The sequence below is a fragment of the Oryx dammah genome, unplaced genomic scaffold, assembly GCF_014754425.2.
Source record: "Oryx dammah isolate SB20612 unplaced genomic scaffold, SCBI_Odam_1.1 HiC_scaffold_4, whole genome shotgun sequence".
NCBI classification, from domain to species: Eukaryota; Metazoa; Chordata; class Mammalia; order Artiodactyla; family Bovidae; genus Oryx; species Oryx dammah.
Genome location: NW_024070188.1, coordinates 32,145,597 through 32,168,882, shown reverse-complemented (window position 1 = coordinate 32,168,882; position 23,286 = coordinate 32,145,597). Strand labels below are relative to the sequence as shown.

The following is a 23,286-nucleotide window of genomic DNA, read 5'->3' as shown; positions in this document are numbered from 1 at the left end:
CATAGCAACGGATCAATCCATGATCCTGATTTTAAAACATGTCAAGTTATACACCACTTCTCTGCTCAAAACTCACCCAAAGGCTTCTCATTTCAGAGTAAACCATGTTCTCTCTGACAGCAGTGAGGCTGGTTTAGGTTCCCACCATCCCTAACCTCTCCCATCACTCGCCCTTGCTCTCTGTGCCTAGCCACAGACACGGGTCTCCGGGCCACATGTTGGCCTTAGGCACATCATGTTGCCTGCCTCAACTAGCTAGAATGAAAGCTCCATGAAGGTGTTGTCTGTTTCATTTGCCGACATATTTCCAGTATCTGAAAAAATGCCCAGCACTTGCTCAGTACATATTTGTTGAATAGATAAATCAAATTTGTGGTTATTTGGTATTTAAGAATATTATCCATATCCTTTCTCAATTTATTTTTTCTTTAAATTGAAGTATAACTGACATAAAGTGTATTAGTCTCAGGTGTAAAACAGCAATTTGGTATTTTTATGCATCACAAAATGATCACCATAAGTCTAGTTACCATCTCATCACACAGTTATTAAATATTGACTATATTCTCTATCTATATAGTATATCTCTGAGATATTTTATCACAGAGTTTGTACCTCTCAATTGCCCTTATTTATTTCACTCACCTTTCCATCCCACTCCACTCTGGCAGCCACTAATTTTTCTGTATCTATTATTAGTCTGTTTGCTCAATTGTGTTTTTATATTTCTCATATAAGTGAAATCATATGATAACTGTCTTTCTGACTTATTTTACTTACCATAATACCCTCTAGGTCCATGCATGTTGTTGCAAATAGTGAGATTTCATTCTTTTCTATGGCTGAGTAATATTCCACTGTGTGTATATTATACATATAAATCTTCTTTATCCATTAGTTTATCAGTGGGCACTTAGGTTGCTTTCATATCTTAGCCATTGTGAATAATACTAGAATGAACATAGGGGTACATATCTTTTTGAATTAGTGGTTTTGACTTCTTTGAAAAAAATTGCCCAGCAGTGGAACTGCTGAATCATACAGTTGTTCGATTTTTACTTTTTAAGGAGCCTTCATACTGTCTGCATAGTGGAGAACAGTTTACATTCCCACCAGTGCACGAGGGTTCCCTTTCACTGCATCCTTGTCAACACTGATTACTTTTTGTCCTTTGGATACGAGTCCTACTGACGGGTGTGAGGCGGTGTCTCACTGTGGTTTTGATTTGCATTTCCTTGATGATTAGTACCACTGAGCATATTCTCATGTGTCTATTGGCCGTTAAGTGTATCTTCTCCGGAAAAATGTTTAGGCCCTCTCCTCATTGTTAACTGTTTGTTTTTGGTGTTGATTTGTATGGGTTCTTAGACTATTTTGGACATCAAGCTCTTAGCAGATATGTTGTCTGTAAATACCTTCTCAGGTTCAGTAGGCTGCCTTTTCATTTTGTTGGTAGTTTTCTTTGCTGTGCAAAAGCTTATTAGATTGCTACAGTCCCATTTGTTTGTTTTGCTTTTGTTTCCCTTGCCTGAGGAGACATATCCAAAAAAATTTCATGAAGACCAGTTCAGTGTACTGCTCTATGGTTTCTTCAAGGGGTTTTATGGCTTCAGTTTTTATAAATTTTTTTTGAGTTTATTTTCATATACGATGTGAGAAAGTAGTCCAGTTTGACTCTTTTGCATGAAACTGTCTAGTTTTCCCAACACCATTTATTGACAAGGCTATCTTTTCCCCACTGTTTATTCTTCCTTCCTTTGTTGTGGATTGACTATATATGTGGGTTTATTTTGGGGTTCTCTATTTTGTTCCATTGACCTTTATGTCTGTTTCTATGCCAGTACCATATTGTTTCGGTAACTAGAGTTTTGCAGTACAGTTTGAAATCAATGAACATGACACCTCTACTTTGTTCTTCTTTTTCAAGATTGTTTTGGCTATTTGGGGTCTTTTTGTGTTCCTTATTTGTTCCAGCTCTGCAAAATTGCCATTGATGTTTTGACAGGATCTGCACTGACTCTGTACACTGCCTTGGTAGCAGGGTGAATGTAGCAATATTCCCGCTTCACCCCTATGAGCATGGTCCGTCTTCTGGTTGGTCTGCGTCACCTTCAGCTCCATCACATCTTACTGTTTTCAGTGTACAGGGCTTTCACCTCTTTGATCAGATTTACGACTAGGTATTTTATTCTTTTTGATGCAATTTTAAATGAGATTGTTTTCTTAATTTCTCCTGACAATTTGTTAACATATAGAAGTGCAACAGATTTCTATATATGGATTTTATATTGTGCAACTTAATTAGTTCTTGGATGGTGTCTTTAGGATTCCCTATATATAGGACCATGTCACCTGCAAACAGTGGCAGTTTTACTCCTTTTCTGATTCGGATTACATTTCTTTTTCCTGTCTGTTGTGGATAGGACTTCCAATATAATGTTAACAGGAGTGGTGAGTGACTCTCTCATCTCAATAAGACCCTTTCCTTGTTCCTCACTCTCTCATCTCAATAAGACCCTTTCCTTGTTCCTCACCTTAGAGGAAATACTTTTGGCTTTTCACTGTTGAGTATGATAGTAGCACTTGTCATACATGGCCTTTTTATGTAGAGATGTGTCCCTTATACCCATTTTGTTTAGAGTTTTTAATCACAAATGGATGTAGAATTTTGTCAAAAGATATTGAACCATCCTTACATCCCTGAGATAAATCCTACTTGATCATAGTGTATGATCCTTTCAATATACTGGTGAATTTGGCTAGCTAAGACTTCGAAGCTTTTTATATCTATGTTTACCGGTGATACTGGCCTGCAATTTTCTTTTTGTGTGTGTGGTATCTTTGGTTTTTATATCAGGGTGATGCTGACCTTGTAAAATAAGTCCAGAAGTGCTCCTTCCTTTTCAGTTTTCTGGAACAGTTTGAGAAGACAGTGTTAACTTTTCTCTAAATGTTTCATAGAATTCACCTGTGAAGACATCTGGTCCTGGACTCCTTGTTTGCTGGGAGTTTTTTTTTTTTTTCCTTTCCTTAAAGTTGGAACAGGGACTTGCCAGTTTGTTTTCTTTTTTTTTTAATTTACTGATTCAACTTCATTACTGGTAACTGGTCTGTTGATACTTTCTTCCTGATTCAGTCTTGGGAGAGTGTAAGTTTCTAGGAACTTATCCATTTATTGTGCATAATTATTCATAGTATCTTAGGGTCCTTTGCATTTTTATGGCGATGGATGTGATTTCTCTTTCATCTCTGATTTTCTTTGGGCCCTCTCTGTTTTTCTTGATGAGTCTGGTAAAATTTTTTCATTGTCTCAAAGAAACAGCTCTTAGTTTTATCGATCTTTTGTACTGTTTTTGTCTCTTTTACTGCTCTAATTTTTATTATTGTAGTCACTTTAGGTGTTAGGTTCCTTTTTCATTTGTCTCTAAGTACTTCTTAATTTTCTCTTTAGCAAGTGACCCACTGGTTGCTCAGTGCCATACTGTTTAGTCTCCGTTTGTCTTTTGCAGTTTTTCCTTGTAGTTGATGCCTAATCTCATACTGTTGTGGTTGGGAAAGATGCTTGATGTAATTTCAACCTCCTTAAATTTATTCAGATGTATTTAGTGGCATAGCATATGATCTATCCTCGAGAATGATCCATGTGCATTTGAAAAGAATGTGTATTCTGATGCTTTTGGATAGAATGTTCCTAATCTGTTTAGTCTATCTAATCTAATGTATCTTTAAAGTCAGTATTTCCTTAATGATTTTCTGTCTGGAATGTTACAGTCTCCTGTTATTGTTTTACTCTTCGGTTTCTCCCTTTATGTCATCAATATTTGCCTTATACATTTAGGTACTTCTATGTCTGGTGTATAAATATGTTTTTAAAATTTTATACTATAGTTAATTTACAGTGTGTGTGTTTTAGGTGTATAGCAAAGTGACTCATATATACATATACACATATCCATTCTTTTTCAGATTCTTTTCCACATAGGTTACTATAGAATATATGTTCCCTGTGCTATACAGTAGGTCCTTGCTGATTACCTATTTTATATATGGTAGTGTGTCTTTGTTAATCCCACACTCCTAACTTATCCCTGCCTCCCCTTTTTCCTCTAGTAACTGTAAGTTTGTTTTTGAAGTTATCATTTTGTTTTTTAGAACTGGTTTTTTCTGTCCAGCTTGTATGATTTTCATTATTCTGTCTTCCATGTCTCTGATCCATTCCTCTGTATCATCTAATCTACTGTTGATTCCTACTAGTGTGTGCATATATATATTTTTTTTATTTCAGTTACTATAGTCTTCACCTCTTTTTGGCTCTTTTTGCTTTCTGTCGGTTAAACTTCTCACCATGTTCATCCATTCTTCTCCTGAGTTTGTGGAGTGTCTTTATGATCATTCCCTTGAGTTATTTATTGGATAAGATTGCTTATCTCCACTTTGCTTAGTTCTTCTTCTAGGGGTTTTATCTTGCCTCCTTAGTTTAGAACATAGTTCTGTCTTTTCACTGTGCCTAATTCTCTGTGTTTGTCTCTGTGTATGAGGTGGGTGGGTCATGTGTTCTGAGCTTGGACAAGCACCCCCATGTAGCTGATGTTCTACAGCAGCAGCAGACTCCCATGTGGTGGCCAGTCACAGGGTGTAGGGTGCCTCCTCTGTAGGCTGCATGGGCCTTCTGTGGTGGCAGGGCCAACTACTTTCGGGATGCTGGCAGGCAAGGCCTGGTATGCATGAGAAGAGCTGGTGCCAGTCTGCTGGTGGGGAGAGTGCTGATGGGAGCCGGGGGGTTCTCCAAAATGGTGCTTGTCAGCACCAGCGTCCTTGTGGTCAAATAAGTTCCCACAAATGGCTGCCCCCAGCATCTATGTTCCCACTAGGAGTCCCAGTTGCCTCCTGTCCCTCTGGGAGGCTCTCCCAAATTAGCAAGGAAATCTGACCAGGCTCCTTTCAAATCACTGCCCATATGCTGGGACTCGGGCATGTGAGATTTTGTGTGCACTCTAAGAGCGGAGTCTGTATCTCCCACAGTCCTCTGGCTCTCCTGAAAGGAAGATCAGAGCCAAATGTTCTGGGGGCCTGTCTTCCTGGTGAGGGGTCTCTGGACTGGGGAACCTGCTATGGGTCTTGAACCTCTCTCTCTTTGGGAAGGATTATCCTACACTTGTGATTATCCTCCCACTTGTGGGCTGCCTGCCTGAGGTTGTAGGTCTCGACTGTACTATGCATCTGCCTCTCCTTACCATCTCACTGTGATTCCTTCTTCGTATCGTCAGTTGTAGAAAATGTTAGTCTGTTAGTCTTCAGGTTGTTCTCGTAATTGTTCTGTAAATAGTTGTTAATTTTGGTGTGCCCATGGAAGAAGGTGAGCTCAAAGGCTCGCCATCTTGGCCCTATCTCTACCCTTTCCAAATTTAAACATATTATTTTGGACATATACATTTTACCTCCATGGGAAAATGTTTTTTCCAAGTCTATATTATAATGGGGTAAAAAGGGTAGAAAAGTAAGGGCAGGAATTCAGGTTTTGACACGAGTCAGTATATTTCAAAGACAAGGAAACAGTGAATGTCAAAATCCCCTGAGAACAGAACTGAAAGCTGAAAATTGTCACATGTGCTTTTTAGGTTGAGTCTCTTTATGCTAATCTACAGTTGTAAAATGGCCCCGCATCTCCTGGTGACACTGGAGGTAGGACCAGTAAGCAGAGTTCAGGCCCACTGTAAATGTCCGCTGCAATGTTAAGTACTGCTGAGAGACAAAAGCAAAGTAAAATTTCAGTGAACTACCAAAAAATAGGAAAATATTCTTAGAGGCAGTGCCACAGAGGTTAAAAGAGCAGAATCTAGAACCATGGTGCTAATCATCAACCCCAGCATCACCACCACACTAGCAAGCTACTCTACGTCTCAGAGCCCCATCTCCCAGGCTGCATGCACGTCAAGGGCTCAGCACTGGGCCTGGCACACAAGGTGCTCAGCAAAGGGAAACTAGGACTGTGGCTATTTCATTACTTTTAAGCTGTGGCTCCATCTCTGCATGGACCTCATTTTCCTTTATGACTTCTTTCTCTGCACCCACAGCGTTGGGCATCCCACGGCATTAGGTCTTCAACCAGCATTTATACCGAATGATCACAGGTGGGTAGCATAGTCAGAGGGGTGTTATTTGATTCAGTCCTGTGCTGCCTGAACTCTAGAGACTTGTGGGCTTGGTCTGTGGGAAGGGAGTCCCACCCAGGGGAGGGTGAGAACTGTGGTCCAGAAGCGGTCAGAACAGGGAGGAGGAATGGCTTTTCAGGCTCTGATGAGCTGTTAGTAGTTGTGTCTTCATATGTCATTTATTAGATACCCAAATACAACAGGTTTTGCTTCTTCTGTACCACTGCTGCCATCCATGAGCCCAAAGTAAGTCAGAGTATCTGAAAACTCCAATAGTTAATTAGTAAAGTACAATGAATAAACCCAGTTCTCACCTACTAAGAGGCCTCCATTTGAACCTCCATTAATAGTCAGCCTCTTGGGAGACGTGTAACCTTCCTTGATAAGATATTCAGCAGCACACTGAAAGTCATCAAAACAGTTTTGTTTGTTGGCCAAGATACCACCTATAATGTGCCAAAGTGAAAGATAAGTTAATTAACAGAATACTAAAAAAAGAAAGAAAGAAAGAAAGAAAGAAAAATCAGCAAAACCATTTTAACCTAAGAGGAATTCAAATGATGATAAGGCATAGTTTCAACTACTGATCTACTTAAACACAATGAGCTAACACTACATTTAGAAAAATGCCTCAATTTATGCACTATGGAAATCCATCATGAGTACCACAACTGCTAATCCATACGGTGCCTTTGTATTTTTCTAAAACCTCTTAGAACTTAAAAGGCAAATGCCCCAAAGGGAACAGATGATCTGTTATGATGTCAGACAACCATGAGAATAAAAACAAGAAAGCATGTCATCAACACGAACTTGTGTTCTGGGAGGAGCTGGACTCACTGACACACGACTTGGAGCAGAAGTGAGTCCTCCATGGGCTCCACAGAGTATGTGACGATGGAGGTGAGCTCACTGCCTCTTCCCTGGGAAGATGAAAGTGCTCTGCACAGAGGGGCTCATGTCTTACCTCTCCTCTCTGCAGGACTTTGAGATAGGTAAGTGATTTTGAGAACTAAGGCTCTCCAATTTTGCTCTTGGTTATTTATTCAAGAACTTAAGTAGGAATTTGGAGAAGGGAATGGCAACCCACTCCAGTATTCTTGCCTGGAGAACCCATGTAGAGAGGAGCATGGAGGGCTTATAGTGCCTAGGGTGGCAGAGTTGGGACACGACTGAGTGACTCACAAACACAAGCAGGAATTCGGTGATTAGGTGGGGGAATGTTGCTGCACAAAGTAGCTTATTAGTTTTAGTCTTTGTCAGCCCTGCAGCATGCAGGGTCTTCCCCTGCCAAGGACTGAACTCAGGCCCTGCTTCAGCAGAACTGCAGATTCTTAACCATTGGACCACCAGGGAAATCCCCAGTTTCTCTAGTCTTTTTTTCTCTCTAGTCTTGAATGAAGAGGATCTCAAACATCTCCCCAGAGGATCTCATCTTTCTTGTAGCCAAATGAACCCATTAAGAGAAGAACATCTGTAAGGTCTTAGAATATTTAAAAATAAAGGCCAAAAGTCAAAGTCATGCTCTCAAAGGAATGGATACCTGAAATAACTGCCTATGAAATGAACAAAAAGCAGACATAGATCTGATTAGATATTTGAGATTAAATATAACCATCTTTGCAGAAATTCAATTAAGGATGAAGCAGTGCTACTGAAGAAATTTTTTCATATCAAAACAAATGTTATTAAGATTTTAATAAGAAATTATCAGTGAATTAGCATAGCTAGGATAACTTAGTTTCCAGGAATAATATAATTTTGGATATATGACTATATTTTTTAAAGGGCATTAAATTTTAAAACTCAATTAACAGAACGGAATCTAGATTTATCAATGTTCAATATGACAGGGTCTAACTGAAAAGGTCCATTTGGGGTCCTTTCACTGCCTAAATTGGGAGAAAGTCTATGATCAATCTAAACACAGGTAAGCAACTTTCAGCTTCAGTCAAGCTGCAAACTTCCCTCCCACCAAGGCTTTTGGAAAATAACTTGGTTATATTTAATACAGAGATGAGGAAGTTGACCAAGGCCAAGGGAGGCACTCTTCCCTATCAGAGCTCAGTGGACCACCTAAGGAACAGGAGAATTTCATGGTGAAGAACTTGGGTCCTTTGAGAAGGCCACAGTGTCAGGAGTCCATGCAGGTAGGTGTTTAAGTGTGTACATGAAAAGTTTTAAACCAGAAAATCAGGTGAATCAAGGGCTCCAGACTTAGCATATTGGTTTGGGATGTAAATCAAACATATGGTATGTTGAGATTTTGTTTTTATTCTCCCTTTCTTAGTCATCTCTTAATATCACAGTTTCACAGTATGATTTTAGTGTAACTAAACTCTAATATCAGGTCCAAGTCAAACTTCTACAATAAATTCTATGCTGTTTCAAATACAATGACAATCGATAAAGCCTTCAGGGATGACACCTGGCAGCAGTTGGCCCAACAGTGGCTGGGGCCCCATGTGTTCACTGGGGACATTCACTCTTGCTAAGATACTCAAATAGTTTGCTGTCTAACATTGGTCCTTGGGGGTGCGTGCTGAAGACCTAGGGGTCAGTTCTGGGCCTTTCCTGCCTCCTGACACCTACTAGGAAGTGATTCTTAGGAAGAATTCTCTTTACAGATCTACCCTCATCTTTGTTGATCTGATTTGATGCAGCACACCAGAGCCTCTGGCCTCAGGAGGCAGAGAAGAACAAGGAGGTTTATGGATCTGAAGGGTGGTCTTGGATGCTCTTCCTGTGGCAGAAGGGCCCCCTTGCCTGGTGCTGCCCCATCAAGCCCGGGCACTGGGGTCCGCCCTTGGGCCTGCAGACTGTCTTCTACATGATGGCTGATGAGAGGGGAGTGAAGGTGCCTCCCGCAAACACAGGAATAAGGTAATGGAAGAGCATCTTCTGCAAGTTATTGATTCGTCTATACATTTCAGATACACACAAGCCTGGGAGACAGGGCATGCTCCATATAGAGAGAAAAGGAAAAGACAGGGCTTTAAAAATAAAGACCGCCATAATGTTTTTAATTTCCTCAAGCAACTAGATCCCATGCTTCAGGAGGCCAGAGACAGAGTCGTTAAAACCAGAAAAGAATTAACAACTGCATTGAGTTTAATAAAAACTGCACATGCTAGAGTCCCAACAGTAATGCTAGGGGGGATGCTATTTGTTAGTAGTGTTGGAAAACTTGGAGAAAACAAGCAAAAGATGCCCAACCTGGGACTAGGAAAGCTCTATTTTAGAGAGATTTTTTGTCTTAAGAGAAAATAACCTGGTTTTGCAGTCTGTTTTAAGAGAGCGTGGCTTTCACTGTTTAGCATTATCTGGCTAACAGAGGACACAATAAATACCAAAAGTTATCCCCCAGACTCACTTCTGACAGTGACAGATAAAAATGTACCCCATATATTGCTAAAAAAAATTGATTATGGTATGAAGGGGATGCTTCTGAAAAATATGTACTTCATTAAAACAGACTGCAAAGGAAAATGTGAAAAGACTGAGCTGTTAAACAGACACTGAAACTACAGTTTCAATTTAGAAAGGCAGGGATACTGCCAGCAGTGTGTCTGGAAGCATCCTTATTTTTCATCTGTCTTGTCTCTTCTGCTCCTAACCCCTCGGCTAGACTGCGCCATATTTGTGTTTCCGCAGAATACACGCCTCACCTTTATGCCATGTCTCTCCGTATTCGCCACCTCCTCTGATGTTGGCCACTGCAAGGACACCACCCATGTGTCTCACGAAGATGAGCCTGGACACACTGCGAGATGGTGAAAGGGTTAACTGCCACGAAGTGCCCGGCGAGGATCGTACTCGCTCCCTCCACCACACACGTACCCCTGAAGACACTCCACACGTGGTATCAGCTGAACGGGAGCCCAGTGCTTACATATTTCACTTAAATCAAGCAGTGTAAAACTTCTGACTGATTAACTGCAAAGCTCAGACATTTTCACAAGCATTCAGTATACCTCACTTTGAACAACTGTCTTGGCAAACAAAACACTGCCAAGCCAGCTGACCCGGCCCTGGCGTGAACACCCAGTACTCACTCCTGCTACACTATTTTTTCCAGTATCTTTCTCCAAATTAAGTTGGAAAAAAGAATGAAAGCTCTTTCTGAAGTATGAATTTTATACAGGTTTCTCAGAGATTTACATGTTAAACTAGGCATGAGAGAGACAGAAGAGATCAAGGACACAGACCAGAAAACAAGAATGGAGTGCCCAGGGCTGGAGGATGTTTTCTAGAAACAAAGACAAGAAACTATAGCACAAAGCTTCTTTACAAAATTTAGATTTTATGTTTTCCTCCTTCTCTTTCCACTGACCCTAACAGTATTAGTACTGAGGTTATTTCTCTGCTCGCTGTAACTGAAATTAATTTTGCTTTGAAAACTATTTCTGAAATTTTATCATTCTTTCTTTCAGTAACTGAGGAAATGACAGGCTTCGGCAGCCCAAGGCTCTGGATGGTCTGGGTGCTAACTTCCTGGATGCTGAAGATCAGAGGAAGGAGAGCAGAGGTAGGCGATCAGACCAGACACTCATGTGGTCTTTCCTTCAACATTTTTCCTACACCTTGGATGCTCTCTGCTGAAACTACCAGCATATCCAGTGGCTCAGAAAAGAAAACGTGTAAGTACACTTCCTTACTCATCTCAACTTCCAACACAGAACAGGCTTAATAAATACACACAATGAAAGACAAGATTTGTGGGGACCAAGCGAAGGGGGCTCAGGTGCAGACACAGTCTAGACCAGCCTCTAGCTTCTCCTACTGTGTGCAGAAGATCAGATACACAGAGGTGCCATGCTTACCTGTAGTTGGGTGTGATAGATATGTTGAAGCCACCGTAGCCGTATAGGAAAGCAGGGTGAGAACCATCCAATTTTATGCCCTTTTTATGCACGATGAACATTGGAATCTTTGTACCATCCTTGCTAGGGTAGAAAATCTAGAACAAAAGAAAGCAGAGTAGTTAGATTTCACATTCCTGAGTAAGCACTTGAATGCTTTTACATGGGAAAAGTAGGCAGTAAATTTTTTAAGATGCAGAGTGGCACAGTGAAAACCCAGTACCAGTAAAGGGCTAGGTGATGACAAAGCATATTTCAGTTTTTATGGAGACAGTGTAGAGTAGTGAACTCAGGCAGACTTGACTTTGAATTCTTATTCACTGTCAAAAGCTAGGTGACCCCGGGCAAGTTGTCTGTTCTTAGCCTTATTTCTTTATCCCTAAAATGTGGCTGTCATGCCCACCTCTTAGGGTCTCCACGAGGCCCAACTAAGAGAAGAGGCATTCAGTTCTCTGCTCCTGAGCATCTCCCCACCCCCAGTGCTGGAAAGTCCGATTTGGCTTTTCTGCCAAACAGTTCAATTGAGGAAGACAATTTCTCTAGGAGAGACAGTTTATATTCAACCTACTCTTTAAATGTTAAGACACTCAACTCTTCATTTTTCTGTGTTCACATACTAACTAAACGTTAGCAACAACAAAATGCGTGTGAGCTTTGTAGAGTAAATGAGGAACAACACAGAAATCCTATTGTTTTGATTAAACAATGACACTTTCTCCAGTATTGATAATGAAGCCTCATCAAACCTTGCTGAATCTGGACATACTCAGGCAAGTTCAATTAACATTTCTAGATTCATTACATTTTGGGTAAAAGAAATAAGAGAAAAAGGATTAGCAGGAGAACGTGAAATGCTATTCAAACAGTAAGACACACAAAAAGCACTAAGTCACCCAAAGCTGATAATGGCTTGTTCCAGACAAAAATCTGTAAACAGCTTTCTCTTTGGGGAAACATGGTGTCTTTATCCCAAATGACACCTGTAAAGTGCCCCAGCTTAGAAACATCTTTCTAATAACTTCACAGTCAAAGACACAAATGTCTACAGTCACTGTAACTTGGAGCCATATTCTATCCAAAGCTTTTTAAGGTAGCAGTTCTACTGTAGAAAGTTGCCACAAAGTCTTTGGAAACAAACTGTGAGGGGTGGACAGGAGAGAGGTGCAAGTCGAGGCAGATTTGGAGAAAGGCACTACAGAGTCACAATTAATGCCTGCAAAGTCTGGTGGGTTTTTTTGGAACCTTCCAAGAAATAATATAACAAACATTTGCTTCTGACTTTGGAGAGAAATACTGAGAGAGTACATAAATTTGGTTGTTAAGGAATCATGGAGAATACACTACAGAGTTCAAAATCATTCAATGGGACAGAGTCTTATTTAAAGTTACTGAGTGCCAGTTAGCAGCCACTAATAGAAAGTAACTGTGTGGGCAGGACAAGCAAATGCAGTGGCACAAGTGATGGACTGGGATGGTGCTCTAACACACAGGGCCCTCAATCAGGAGTAATCTAACCACAGAGGCAGCCGCATCTAGGACAGAACGGTCTCACATGATTCTGCCTTAATGAATGCAGCTGCCTCCGAACTTCCCACCTGCCCTCCAACCCCGGCCCCGCACCTATCCCCTCTTTGGTCCATCTGAGCTCTCTTCAGGCCACAGCCCCTCTGCACCAGCCACCTAGGCTGGTGCACCTCTGTCCCCACTAAGCTCTCAGGCCCTCCTCTTTGCTACCACCTGGAGGAGGATTTCCAGTGCCTGAACCGGTCTGTTCCCATCTGTTTCCAGGACAAAGGAACACAATCCAAAGCACAAAGGCTCCCTTATGCCTGTAGCTGCAAAAAATGTACCCAAGCCCTAAGCTGCTGTGGTTCACATGTTAAAATAACAACATTGTAAACACTGTCCCAAAGTGAAAGAGCACTGTGAGGATGATTACAACAATATCATCTTCAAGACAACTCCTTAAAGTTATTTCAGACTTGAACATACACACTTAATACATATGTATACAGATTTTTTTCAAATTTCTCTATATAGACACAGAGCAGTATTTTATGCCATTTCATTTTATCTATGGAACGGCAACTGGTAATAAACCTTAACCTGACTCTATAAACTGATTCCTCCTGAAGCCACTTCCTTCAAAACTTTTCTTTCAGAGGCTTTCTGGGTATTTTCTTTGTAGATCTGCTCAGTAATGAGGAGAAGCTCATTTCCTTGTTCTTCCCAAACCTGGCCCAATCAAAAAGCTCCACCTCAAAACCTACACTTGTGGTTCTTGAACCTTACTGGTTAGAACTAAGCATCTGGTGGCTCAGACGGTAAAGCGTCTGTGTACAACGTGGGAGACCCAGGTTTGATCCCTGGGTTGGAACGATCCCCTGGAGAAGGAAATGGCACCCCACTCCAGTACTCTTGCCTGGAAAATCCCATGGATGGGGTCCAATCCTGGTAGGCTCCAGTTCATGGGGTCGCAAAGAGCTGGACACGACTGAGGGACTTCACTCACTAAAGCGTCTGGCATAAACATGTTAAAAATGCCATTTCCTAGGCATCCTTCCCAGGAATTTGGACCCCACGGTGTGGGGTGGATGCCCAAATCTACAGATTCAGCCCATCTGCTGGCTCTCCTGATGCAGGTGGATCTAGGCTCAAAAAACTAGTCACGCAGTCGACTTGTATCATCCCCTCTAGCCCCCTCAGTTACATCAGCCACAACCAGGCATTTTCCCACAGTCCTTGACAGTTCCATCTGAGACTCTGCTTCTCTTGGCCCAGTTCCCCTGCGATCCTCTTTAGTGGTTAGTGATTTTCTTTCAGTGACTGGTGCGCCTGTCCTGCCTGGATGCCTTACAGCCAACTCTGCTGCCACCTCACCCTATCCACTTGTTCATGCAAATATCTGCTGCATGTCCATTATGTGCCCAGCACTGTGCTGAGACAATACAGATGAACATCACCTGGATAATTCCTTCTGTCGTGAACTTAACGTCTCCAGAGTCAAGTCGACAGGTACTGCAAACACCCATCCCTTGGCCCTGAGAACTTGGAGTGCTTCTGAAAGGAACTCATTTCCCCCGTGACTCCAACTTGTTCCACCTTCTCTTCCTTACTCCTGAGGTATCTGCCTTTTTTCTTTCCTTTTTTAAAAAAACTTTCATTACAAAACTCAAACAGGGGCTCTGTATCAGCCTAGAGGGGTGGAATGGGGAGGGAGAATGGAAGGAGATATATATATATACACACACCTATGGCTGATTCATGTTGAGGTTTGACAGAAAACAACAAAATTCTGTAAAGCAATTATCCTTCAATTAAAAAAAAAAAAAAACTTTCATTACAACATTCAGTCCCTTATATCTCTCTGGCTCTGTCAGCCTGCCTTGGGTTTTCTTGCCCAGCTTGTGACCCTTAGGGTGACCCTTGTCACCCTTAAAGTATAACTAATGCCTGAAATCCTCTAATTCTAACCTAACCAACTGGGTTCCTTTTCCTCCTCTGGACTGCTGGGCACTCAGGAAGTGCCAATTCACTCAATTACAGATGAATAATAGTTGAACTCATGGACTCTGACCTTATGCCTTTTTTTCTTTCCATATAAATGAATTTTTTATGTTTTTTCTTGACTTGTCCTTACTATATCTTTCCCAAATGTCTTTTTTACACTTTTTTCGAATCAAATCCAGAGTAGCTGTGTTTTCCATTTTCCTCCATTCCAAGCACCACCCATTTGCATCTGCTGCTCTTTGGATCTGGCTTTGCCTATCTTCATGGGAGTCATCTGCTGGATTCTTGAAAAACCTTCTGCCACCTTCACTCACCCTCTGAACCCAGAAGGGTTCACTACTACTGCACTTTTCTGATCTCCACAAATTTTTCTTTTTGTATTCTCTCCTTTTCCTTGGCATACAAACAGATTCAAATTTCTTCTGTCCTACATAACAACAACAAAGCCCCAAGTCTTTTGCACCACCCTGTCTGCCCCTCAAGCTAAATTTCCATCTCCTGCTTCCTTCCCAATCCAATATATCCATGGTATCCTACACCCACAGCTCACACCTGCCTGCCTCCTTCAGGACTGTCCCCACCACCGCCCTTTCAAAGGGCATCAGTGGATGTTTTTGTCTCTGCCTCTCCATCCGTACCTCTACCCTAGTGCTGTAGATCCTTCTGAACTTTTTCACATGCTTATAGAGATGTATCTATTTACACATATTCACATACACAGGTTATTATTAAATGGCGGTACATAATAAAATCAGGCAAATGTTGGGATAAAACCTATTCTGCTTCTCCCCAGTCAGCTATATATTATGGAATTCTTTCCAGGTTAAGATACACAGACTTAAAACTTCACTAAAAAAATCTTCATTGTATTTAACCATTTAACAAGCTTATTTAACCATTTTGCTCACCAAAAGCTATTCAGACTATTCTTTTTCTGTTGTTAACAATGATGGAATAAATCCCTTTTACATAAAAGGAATTATACACTCATATTATGACTTCTGTAGGATATATTCTTAGACATGAGATTGCTAGATCAAAGTGTACATGCATTAAAAAATTTAACAGCAGAATTAGAGTCAAGGTGGCAGAATAGGAAGATGTGGAGTTCACCTCTCCCACAAGTACATCAAGAATACCTCTACAAAAGAAACAGTTCTCACAGAGCACCTGCTGAACACTAGCAGAGGACCTCAGATAGCTAAAAGGACAAGAAAAATTCCTGCACAACCAGGTAGGATGAAAGGAAGAGAAAAAGGGAGTGAGACAGACCCTGCACCCCTGGATGGGGAACTGGAGGAGAGGAGAGGTTCCCACACTCAGAGAAGCCTCCTCACCAGCGGGAAGACCAGCTGGGACACACAGGGAGCTTTGGAGGAGAGCACAGCAACTGGTCCGTGGCAGGCAAAACAGAGTAAGACCCACACGGGTGGTCTGTGCCATAGAGATGGCTGAAAAGGCACATGAAAAGATGCTCAACATCATGAATTACTAGAGAAATGCAAATGAAAACTACAATAACGTATTGCCTCCCAGCAGTCAGAATGGCCATCGTCAACAAAATCTATAAACAATGAATGCTGGAGAGGGTATGGAGAAAGGGAACCTCCTGCACTGATGGTGGTAATGTAAATTGGTACAGTCACCATGGAGAACAGTATGGAGGTTTCCTAAGAAACTAAAAACAGAACTACCATATGATCCAGCAATCCCACTCCTGGGCATGTCTGGAGAAAACCACAATTCAAAAAGAAGGTGCACTCCAGGGTCCACTGCACCACTATTTACAACAGTGAAACATGAAAATAACCAAAATGTCCATCAAAAGAGGAATGCATAAGGAAGACATGGTACATAAACACAACAGAATACTACTCAGCCATAAAAAGGAACGAAATGCCATTTGCAGCAAACACGGATGACCCTAGAGACTGTCATACTGAGTGAAGTAAGTCAGAGAAGGACAAATATTGTATGATGCTGCTCATATGTGGAATCTAAAAAAAAAAAAAAAAAAAAAAGAGAGAGATACAAATAGACTTATTTACAAATAAGAAGTAGTTACAGATGTGGAAAACAATCTTCTGATTACCAGAGGGGGAAAGGGCGAAGGGATAAACTGGGAGACTGGGGCTGACATATACACACACTATATATAAAATAGATAACTAATAAGGACCTACTCTGCTTCTACTTAGTACTATGTAATGACTTATATGACCCAAAGTGTGGGTGTATGTCCATGTGTAACTGATTCATTGTGTCATACGGCAGGAAGAAATACAACATTGTAAATCAACTATATTCCAATTTTAAAAAACTCAGTAGATTCTGGCAAATAATTCTCTAAAGATGGTGTGTCAACTTAAGCTCCTAATGACAGTTAAGTGTCAATTTCTTATTAGTATTGATGTTAAGATGGATTTTAATTTTTGTTGGCCTAGTAGGCAAACATTATCCTATTATTGTTTTAAGATTCAGTTTTTAAATTAGCAAACATTGTCATCTATCTATTGGTTATTTTATATCTCTTCCTCAGAGAACAAAGTGTGCCTACCCTTTTAGTGTGCTTTCTTTTCTGATCAATTAACAGACACTCTTCTCACATTAAGTGTATTTACCTTTTTTTCTGCCATATATTTTGTTTGTATTTCCTCCCACTCTATAGGTGGTTTTTAAAGTTTCTTTGTGGTATCTTGAATATAGACTGACAGCACATATATAGATAGGACTCCATCATCCCAACTATAAAAGCATTGTCTATATTTTCATTTGAATTTACATTTATAGTTATAATCCATATAGTCTGTTTATATATATATATATATTTTTTTTCTTCTTTTTACATATAGTCTGGTATCTAACTACTTTTCCCCAAATAGTCAACTATTATACACCATTTAATGAAGAGCAGTTCTTTTCCCCACTGTTTAGAAATGCCACGTTCAAACTGGTATCTTCCCAGGCCTTATCCCTTTTGATCCCTATCTGGCAACTACTTCTTTGGCTTCCTGTGTGGAGTACCTGATTCTTTCTCAGCCCTTCTAACTGACCCATCACTAGCTCTTCTTCCTGCTGCTGAACGCTACTGTTTTGCACTTTTCTATATGTGGTGTTTTTTTTTTCCCTCTGCAACCTCCCCGCTTGTCGTCTCAGAGAGCTCCAGTGAACTGCTGTGCTAGGGACCTCCACATCCCCATCTGCAGGTCCCCGTGATCAGCAAGGCCCTCAGGGTGCTCGCCGCTGAGGGCTGAGGTCGCGCGTGGCAGTGGCCTGTCCACATCTCCGAGGCGACGTGCTCGAGGTGCACCCTGTTCAGGTTCCTCTCAGGGCTCTCATTTCAGCTGATAGCAGCAGTCTCTTCATTCACTGTCTCCTCAGCCACCCGACTGCCAACTCTCAGAATCAGAGTCTTGTACCAAGAACCCCACACCCAGGCACTCACTCAGTCCTTTGTCTTCTCAGTTCCCTCTCGCCATGGTGACCCTGCTCAGAACCTCTGCCGCACCAGCCTCAAACCCACCTGCTACTCCTGGCTCCTCTCACTAGCTACAGGGAAGCTATGGTAGGAGCAGTACAAACCTCGAACTATTATTAGTAACATACAATGACCATAATGTACTTTATATTCATGTGCTACAAAAGCCATTACTGCTTGATGAGGAGGCAACTGCTGAAGCTTGAACCCACAGGCTATTTTCAGTAGTTTACTGCTACAGCAACACCCAGGCTCAAGCTAAAAAGCAAAGAGACTTTTCCCCCCTCATAACTGTAACCAAATGAGAGCAAGCTGACAACCCACATCCATTCTTTCTGTCCACTGCGGGCACAGCCCTCTGCTGGAATGCCAAAGCCATAAAGGAACCCTTAACGGATAGGACAACAAAGTGCTCACATAGGATCCAGCAGACGTCCACTTGAGTAGCAGAAAAGGTCTGTCTGTCATCCAGGGCCCACAGCTCATCCCGTGACAGGTCTTCCCCATTCCCATCAGCGGCAGAGCAAATGGTTCATGCGACAGATCCAGTTCAACCAGGAGCCTCTGACACCAATGTTAGCACTAGGGTCTTCCCCCTGGCACACCTGCCCACCTTCACAGACACTGGCACCACCTGAAGAATCTAAGAATGTCTTTAGAAGCACCCATGAGACCACCAAGAGGGACTAGGCATTTTGATACACAGCCTTCATCAGGGACCCCACAGATGAAAAAGAAACATCATGGCAGCAGTTTAAAGCCACAATTAGTTCTAGACATTGGTAAGCCGACCAAAGACTGATCAGACACTGACTTTAGAAAGCTTCCTTCCTAAATTCTGAGTTCCTCCCCTTTAAAATTTATATACTTCATTTTGGAGACTCTCACAGCAGCATAATGACGTTAGTCTACATTTGAAACCAAGAACATGTGTACAACTAGGCAATAAGGAATCACATTCTCTGGGAAGTTCACGCTATTTCTTGATAGAGGACAGAGATGGGTATTTTCTAGTAGTCACAAGACTGTGCTGCCTGTGAAAGAAAGTTGGTGTCAGCTTTTTCTCAGCCCTGGGTGACCAAGGTGATGCCCCCAAATTCTGGGGATTCAAGCTGTGTCAGATACAAGGAGAGACTGTCATTCTGGAACCTCATCTAGTGGGACACCCTATCTTATTTTACAAAGGACAAACCCAAGATCCATAAAGTATCAGCCAACTGTAACAGTGCCAGTTTATATAGAATTACCACCAAGAACCCCGTCTAGAGTTTCTTCTACTCTGTTACAAAGTAATTCACTTCAAGCTATTACTTCCTTGTAAGTAATTACCCCAAATTTTGCAACTATTAGAAACTTTGTCATAGATTCTTCCAACCCCCAAGACAATGATTACCAGACTCTAGGGAATCCAAAAGACAAATATTCTGGCAAAGGTACAGTGCTTTCAATTGCTTTTTTGTCTTCGTTACCCTCTTGAAAAGGAGACTCACTGAAGCATGTCAAAAGCCTTATTCCAGTTATAGGGGTTATTGTTTATTATTTCTGTTTTAAGCAGAATAAGCCTGCTTGGAAAGATGACCGTTCTCAAAACAATCATCAGTGTACAACCTTGAGGACAGATTATTTAAACAATAATACAAATCTGGCTATGTCTACTAAAAAACTCAGTTTCAATAGTAAAATGCAAATTCACTTCAGAAAGGAAACAATGCTTGAGAGAACCATAAGAAAACTGTATCGCTAAGTAATCAATTTAAAGCAGCTTCTAATTTTGTATGTTAAAAACCATTATTCTAGTGAATGATTGTTTAATAGAGAGCTCACAGATCTTGAGCTGAATCTTTTAAATTAAAAAACTCTTGAGGAAAAGAGAGGAAATGTCAGAAATGACCCATCTCTACTGTCAGAGTGACTGGGCAGAGGTATTCCCAGATAGAAGGTGGTTTTACCCTGGACCACAGGTACCTTCACACATGGATCTGGTTTCATATAGTAGATAAATAGAAACGTCTTCCTTTAAAGGAAAAGGAGGAGCAAGTGAACATAACAAGTGAAGGGAAATTACTGTTCTTCAAGAGAATGAAAAGATCAGCTCTCTATGCTGAAGTGATTATTTTTCTGGAGATAATACAGTTCGTAATAAGATCAGTTTTACTAACATATTCAAACGTGCAGCCATCTAAGTCCCCCACACCATCTTCACCCCCACAGTGACCCTGGTGCAGATTCGGTGCTCTGTGAGCCAAACACCAGGACTCTCGTTATCACTGGTGATGGAATGTGCCCATCCACAGAAGATGAAGGAAAACTGTAAAGGGCAAGCCTTCCACACAGAAGGACGTCTGGTGATAGCAACTCCTATCTAATTTTAGAGCCTGACAGGTTGAAAGGAGAATGTTCATAAACGGGTGCTGAGCTTCTCTTTCCATCCAGGCTTGACAGCGGCCACTTGTGTGGCCTGTGCTAAGTGTAGCAAACACATGTGATGAGGAGCAGAGCTGCTCAGAAATGCCACGCTCAACGCAAACAGGAAGCAAGACACACCCAAAGAACTGGGCAGAAGGCAACCTCTCTGCTTGGACTAGCTTGTAAAACAAGTACACAAAGGACTTCGGAAGGTGCTGCCCATTTCTGTGCTGGGCTCGGGTTAAAAATACTAACCTGACATTCGAAGCTTGTAATCCTATCTCTTTTCCAGGATTTTTAACTTTGGAGGAGTGGGGAGGAGTTTGAATCACCTTTGGGCAGCAGATATTAGGGGAAGTGTTTATTCCACATTGCTTTACTCTGCTTTCCAAAGGATGGCTGGACATTTTTGTGACACTGGAGATTTTAAAACCTTCCATGGGGCACCTCAGTGACCACAAAATTGTTCTATTTAAAGATCTATTATAATTTTGGGGACATTTCTTGCTAAGTGCTACCCACATGATTTCTGCAGAAACGTTCTGGCTCTCAAAGGCGTGGCCATCTGTTCCTTGGAGTAATAGACCTATTCTCAGTCTCAAACTGCAGCAAGAAGTGAAATGGAAAGTGGAAGGTTCTAAACCCGAGGACAGATAGCAGTAGAGTCACAAGTGGAACATGGCACTCTGATGAGTGCTTACACTTTAGAGGTAAGTGCATGTGTGCTCAGGCGTGTTGGACTCTTCGTGACCCCACCGACTGTAGCCCGCCAGGCTCCTCTGCCCATGGGATTTCCCAGGCACGAATACGGGGGTGGGTTGCCATTCCCTACTCCAGGGGATCAAACCTGCATCTCCAGCACTGGCGGGCGGATTCTTGACACTGAGCCACGGGGGAGCCCTAGTTTAGAGGCAGTCAGGTGTTTTAAGGTAAAAAGGCAGGAGCTATGACTTTTTTGCCGAACATAAAGCCCACCTTCAGTTCCACTGGCCTGATCTCCTTGTTAGGGCAAACACACAGACATTTTCATAAAATGTCTGAAGGTGAAGGACCTTCTAAGTGGCTGGTTCAGAGAAAGCAGCTTCTGTTTTTCTAACCGCCACTGTTCCCAAGGCCCTCTCCAGAATGCATACAGCGCCCTATAATGAGGCTCACCACAATGGTCTCTAGGCTGCAGGCAGGGTGCATGTGTGTTTGTTTTGTTCTGCATGAGAACAGCATGATGAGTCATCCTCGGGGGGTTACAAGCACTGCAGTGTGTATGTTCAATAAGCATTTGTTGAATGAATAAATGACCTAGAACTGCATATTAAACACTCTGATCCTACCAGCCTGCCTCAGTTTCCAACGTTCAAAGTCATCTTGGGTGCCTCTCACACATCGTCCCACCTATCCCCGCCTATCCACGTGGCGGCCTTGTCTCTCAACAGGACTCTTGTTTCCAGTCTTTGGATACCTGTTACCATATTAATCTCCTCAAGATCAAAACTAATGCTCCTCTTAATCCAGGTCACTCCTCTATTGAAAACATGCAATGACTCTCCACTGTCTACAAAATCGAGCCCACGTTTGAGACCAGCAACTGAAACTGTCTACTTTCTCCTTTCAACCTTTGTGAATCATTTCCAGCTATCTTCTCCAGTGAAACTGCCATTTCTCCAGACCCCTGACCTCAATGTCACATCCTATATGGACTAAAGTATGACTTAAAAAAAAAATCATTGGCTCTTAGGAATTCACTTGTTTGACCCCCATCCACACTCCTACCAAATGCAGGCATCCCCAGAGCTGCATCGCATGAAGGTTCAACCTTTGTTGCGTGCGTCCAGTAATGAGAAAAGATTTACAACAGCACATACGGCAGGTCATTTCATTCAGAAACTTCTCTACCTGAGAAAGTCAAAATAGTTGAAAATGCAGGGGATAGATGTTAATCAAGGTTCTGGAGATAGAACCTAGTAATAGCAAACTCTTATACAAGCTAACTATAAACTAAACTTTCCATACATTTAGGAACAAATATTAAAATGCTTGCCAGTTTCTATATTTTTCACAATAGTTTTCTTTAGTCTTTAATTTGGTCAAAATATACATTATTTATTTTACTTGATTTGTTTAAAACACTTATATAATGTTTTCCCCATGTACCAAGCACTACTCTAAGGGCTTTATAAATATTTGCTGAATTCAGACATTAAGTCTATATCATGAATACTGACATTTTTTAGGGAAGTCACAGAGAAGTAACTAATCTAAGTCATATATCTCATAAGTGATGGAATCGGGATTTGAACCTGGGCTGTCTCACTACAGACTCCATGCTCCCAGCTACTCTAAACAAGGAATTAGCAAACCCTCTGGCTCTTCGGCAACGGCTCCTCCTGAATCCTCAAGGGCACAACTACTTTGCCTTCATGCATCTCCCTTCTGAGGCTGTGCACCAGTTTACATCTATACCTAACATCTGTGCCCAGAGTACAGTAGGCTCTTAGAAACAAATATTGGATAAATGCACAAGTGAATGCTCACACTGGAGTCTATGCTTCAATAAAACACAAGAAAAAGTATTTTAAGTGCCAGTTCATTAAAAGATATTAGCAAACCGAGATCAACAATATATTGAACAGACCATATATCATAATCCAGTGGAATTTATTCTAGGGATGCAAGGATGATTCACTACTCACAAATCAGTCCATGTGACATACCACATTAACAAAATGAAGGATAAAAATCTTAAAAAGCATTTGAAAAAATTCAGTATTTCTTTACAATAAAAACTCTCAACAAAGCAGGTATAGAGGGAACAAACCTCAGCATAATAAAGGCTATATATACAACAAGCCCGCAGCTAACATCATACTCAATGGGAAAAAGC

The 23,286-nt window shown here is 41.5% G+C and overlaps 1 protein-coding gene and 1 long non-coding RNA gene across 3 annotated transcripts in view; one reads left to right on the top strand and one right to left on the bottom strand.

The window, feature by feature from the left end:
• LOC120862935 (prolyl endopeptidase) overlaps positions 1 to 23,286 on the bottom strand; it is a 134,234-nt gene that overhangs the window by 6,898 nt on the left and 104,050 nt on the right. The window contains exons 11-13 of the mRNA XM_040239108.1: positions 10,976 to 11,112; positions 9,821 to 9,915; positions 6,467 to 6,598 (exon numbers count right to left, since the gene is read on the bottom strand). Coding sequence (XP_040095042.1) covers positions 6,467 to 6,598; positions 9,821 to 9,915; positions 10,976 to 11,112 — 364 coding nt within the window. The remainder of the gene's footprint in view (positions 1 to 6,466; positions 6,599 to 9,820; positions 9,916 to 10,975; positions 11,113 to 23,286) is intronic.
• On the top strand, positions 6,597 to 21,460 carry LOC120862937. Of its 2 annotated transcripts, XR_005720886.1 has the most exons (7): positions 6,597 to 7,147; positions 8,167 to 8,302; positions 9,807 to 10,680; positions 12,803 to 12,984; positions 18,453 to 18,457; positions 20,944 to 21,118; positions 21,416 to 21,460. It is a non-coding gene; the product is annotated as an uncharacterized LOC120862937 (long non-coding RNA). The 2 variants fall into 2 exon arrangements; XR_005720885.1 differs by having other exon boundaries at positions 6,597 to 8,302.